This window comes from Triticum dicoccoides, chromosome 6A (genome assembly GCF_002162155.2).
Source record: "Triticum dicoccoides isolate Atlit2015 ecotype Zavitan chromosome 6A, WEW_v2.0, whole genome shotgun sequence".
NCBI lineage: Eukaryota > Viridiplantae > Streptophyta > Magnoliopsida > Poales > Poaceae > Triticum > Triticum dicoccoides.
In genome coordinates, this window is record NC_041390.1 from 264,494,089 (window position 1) to 264,497,944 (window position 3,856).

Here is a 3,856-nt window from a genome sequence, read left to right on the forward strand (position 1 = left end):
AACACACATGAGGCCTTTACGGTTCCCCGGTTAACCGTTGGAGCATCAAACGGACTCCAAATGGCATGAAACTTGACAGACGATCTACCGGTTGTGTACCAAGGCCGCTTGGCAAATCTCGGTCCATTCCGAGAACGTTTAACACCCGCTGACGAAAAGAGTCAAAAGGGGCGCCGGAGGACATAGGAGTGTCGGATTGCAAAACGGACAACGGGGAAAATGATCGGATGCATGAGACGAACACGTATGCAAATGCGATGCACATGATGACATGATATGAAATGCATGACGTGAACAAAATGCAAAACAAAGACAAAACCCAACCACGAAGGGAATCTCATAACTTAAAGCCGAAAATGGCAAGAGTTGGAGTACAAATATGGCAAGTTACATCCGGAGCGTTACATATTAAGGCCTCCTTTTAATAGAGAACATGAATAAAACATTAGCACTTAGTGATACATGAACTCCTCATACTTCGGTCATCACCAGAATAAATCCCAATTATTGTCACTTTGGAGTCTACAGATCATAACATGTAATAGGTGCATACAACTTGCACGATAGGATCCAAAACACACTTATATTCATGAAAACACAATAGGTTCAGATCTGAAATCATGGCACTCGGGCCCTAGTGACAAGCATTAAGCATAGAAAAGTCTTAGCAACATCAATCTCAGAACATAGTGGATACTAGGGAACAAGCCTTGACAAATTGACTTCACTACAAGACAAATATCATCCAACTCCATCGCCGTCCAGTAGGCCTATGAAGGAATTACTCACTCTCGGTGGTGAGCATCATGAAGCTGTAGATGAAGAAGGGTTAGTGATGATGATGGCGAGAATCCCTCTCTCTGGAGCCCCGAACGGACTCCAGATCAACCCTCCCGATGAAGGACATGAGGTGGCGGCGGTGGCTCCTTATCGTAAAACGCGATAAAACTTCTTCTCTTATTTTTCTCTCGACAAAACGGAATTTATAGAGTAGAGATTAGGTCAGATGGCTGCCTGTGGGCCCCACAAGGTAACATGGCGCGCCCTGGGGGTGGGCATACCCTGTTGCCTTGTGAGCAACATGTGGCCCCCCTCCGGTGGATCTTTGTTCCAGTATTTTTCATATATTCCATAAAAAATCTTCAAAAAGTTTCGTCCAATTTTGAGAACTTTTATTTCTACATAAAAAACAACATCATAGTAGTTCTACTGAAAACAATGCCAGTACGGGTTAGTTTCATTCAAGTCATGCAGATTAGAATACAAAACAAAAGCAAAAGTGTTTGAAAAAGTAGATACGATGGAGATGTGTCAGTTCATGATTTTGATTAGGTCAACAATTTTCTAAATCAATCAGCAGCAATCGTCCTATAAATATATAAATCTCGTGCACCCTTCCATCACCTAGAAAAAAGAAGAAGTGCCACCATGTGATACTACAACACTAATATAGTACATGTAGCTAGCGAAGTAGAAATTTCCCCACGTAAATATAGGTTGGTTAGCTGGTGACATAGAACCACACCAGGAAAGGCCCACCAAATCATCATATTATAAAGAAAAATAGACAAATTCCATCATCTCCCCCACCTGGCAAACTAAATACTACACCAATCCCAAAATATAAGGAGTATTAGTTTTTTGAAAAGTCAAATTTCTATAACTTTGCACAAGTTCAGAGTAAAAAAAAGTATCAACATCCACAATATTAGAAAAAGTGTGGAAATTCAATGCATGATGGATCTAATCATACCGATTTGATATTATGGATCTTCATATATTTCTCTACAAAATTGATCAAACTTAAAAGGTTTGACTTTTTAAAAAAATGTAATACAACTTATATTTTGAAACAGAGCGAGTAGTTTTTTTCTAAAACCCAATAATACCAATGACGCAGCAAAGCGTGCCTAATCCTTCTAATAAATACACTATGCTCCTTAATTTTAGTGGTCTCATATTCAATTGAGGTCTTCAATTTGGAATTGGCTCATTCAATTTTGACCGGGTCAATAATTTCTGCTCTCTCATTCAATACTTCTAATTAACTATACACTATGCTTCCTAATTTTAGAGGTCTTATATTCAATTGAGGTCTTAAATATGGAATTGGCTCACGCGATTTTGACGCGTCAATAATTTCTGAAGGAGCTCTCGCATTTAATTTTTTTAATTCATTATGCTCCCTAATTTTGAAGGTTTTCCATTCGATTGAGGTATTTAACTTTGGATCTGGTTCAAGATTTTGATCAGATCAATGCTTTTTCGAACCAATCAGTAACAACTGACCTCTAAAAGTACATTAATCAGCGCACCCTTTCGCCAACTAGAAAAAATGAAGCACCAGATGTGACACTGTAGCACCAATATAGTAATGTAGCCACCAACATAGAAAATGTCTCCGCTTAAGTATGGATTGATTAACAGATAACACAGAATCACATCGTAAAATGTGCACCAAAATACCACATTATAAATAAAAAAACGCACTCCATCATATCCCTAATCGGAAACCAAATACTCCATCAGTTTTAGAATACAAGGTGTATTAGTTTCCTAAAAGTCAATTTTTTAAATTTGACCAAGTTAACGGAAAATATCAATGTCCACAATAGTAAATAAATAAAATATGAAATTCACTTCATGATGAATCTAATTATACCGATTTGATATTATAGATATTGATATATTTATCCACAAACTTGATCAAATTTAAAGAGGTTTGGTTTTTTTTTTAAACTAATACACTAAACCGTGCCCGCAAGTCCTGTTTAGTTAGTTTAGCTGCTCGATAGTTTGTTTTCTCAAAAAGTAAACTTTATTGAATTTTTTTGAGGGAAAACTTTATTGAATTGTAGACTATAAATGGACTTAAACGGGATTAAGCAGGACCCGGTTTATATCCCTATTTGAAACATAGGGAGTAAAAGAAAACAAGAAAATCCAGCAACATTATATTCGAGGATGAACCAAAGAGGACTAAATGAATTTGCATCTTCTTCTCAAAAAAGAAAAATCGCATCTCGGCGCGAGCATACAAAGTGTGCCCTCGAGGAATAGGTTCTAGGTAGATAGATCTAAGCGGCCCAGAGCCCGACACCAGCTGCCATGGCAGGAGGAAGTGGAGGAGCTGGGGGAGGAACAGGGGGAGGGGACTCGTTGGCTCGCAGGGCCTGGAGGCAGTACCTGCTCCAGCTGCAGCGCCACCCACTCCGCACCAAGGTCTTGGCCTTTTGTTGCAGTTTTCACTGGATCTGATTGATTGGTTTGGGGACTTTTCTAAGCCTGGGTTAAGTTGGCTAGTGCAGATGGTCACTGCGGGGTGCCTCGCAGGCGTCAGCGACTCCGTGGCGCAGAAGCTCTCTGGATATCAGAAGATTGAGAAGCGCCGCCTCCTGCTCAAGATGGTGAGGTTGCTGAACGATTTCTTGTTTCTTTTTCTTAATCATTGCTGGTGTAGATGTGAGGCGTCCTCTTGTTTGTGGATACTAGATTGATTCTCTACATGGAGTTGTGTTTCATCCTCTTAGTAGGGTAGAGGCTTTAGTTGTAGGAGGACCATGTGAGTGGGAGTACTCCATAAGTGATGTATTGTTGGAACGATGTTTCTTCGGATTCAATTGAACAATGACTTGACGTTACGTAGCCCGTGATTTCACACTTCAGAGCTCGTTGTAGGTTTGAGGCAATTTGGATTAGTATATTAGAAGGAATAGAGAGGGATTGGTGTAATGCATTGTTGTATTGCTTGAGCCTCGTGCATATATATAGGAGTACATGATCAACTTGGAGTACAAGATGAGATAGAATAATTCCTAGTCTATCCTATGTTTCCTAATTAATCACGATACTCAAC

General features: G+C 39.5%; 1 protein-coding gene across 1 annotated transcript in view; it reads left to right on the forward strand.

Annotated features, from left to right (window-relative positions):
• Positions 1-2,987: 2,987 nt before the first annotated feature.
• The window catches only part of LOC119316755 (peroxisomal membrane protein PMP22-like), a 5,033-nt gene continuing 4,164 nt past the window's right edge, over positions 2,988-3,856 (forward strand). The window contains exons 1-2 of the mRNA XM_037591135.1: positions 2,988-3,222; positions 3,309-3,407. Coding sequence (XP_037447032.1) covers positions 3,109-3,222; positions 3,309-3,407 — 213 coding nt within the window. The 5' untranslated portion in view covers positions 2,988-3,108. The remainder of the gene's footprint in view (positions 3,223-3,308; positions 3,408-3,856) is intronic.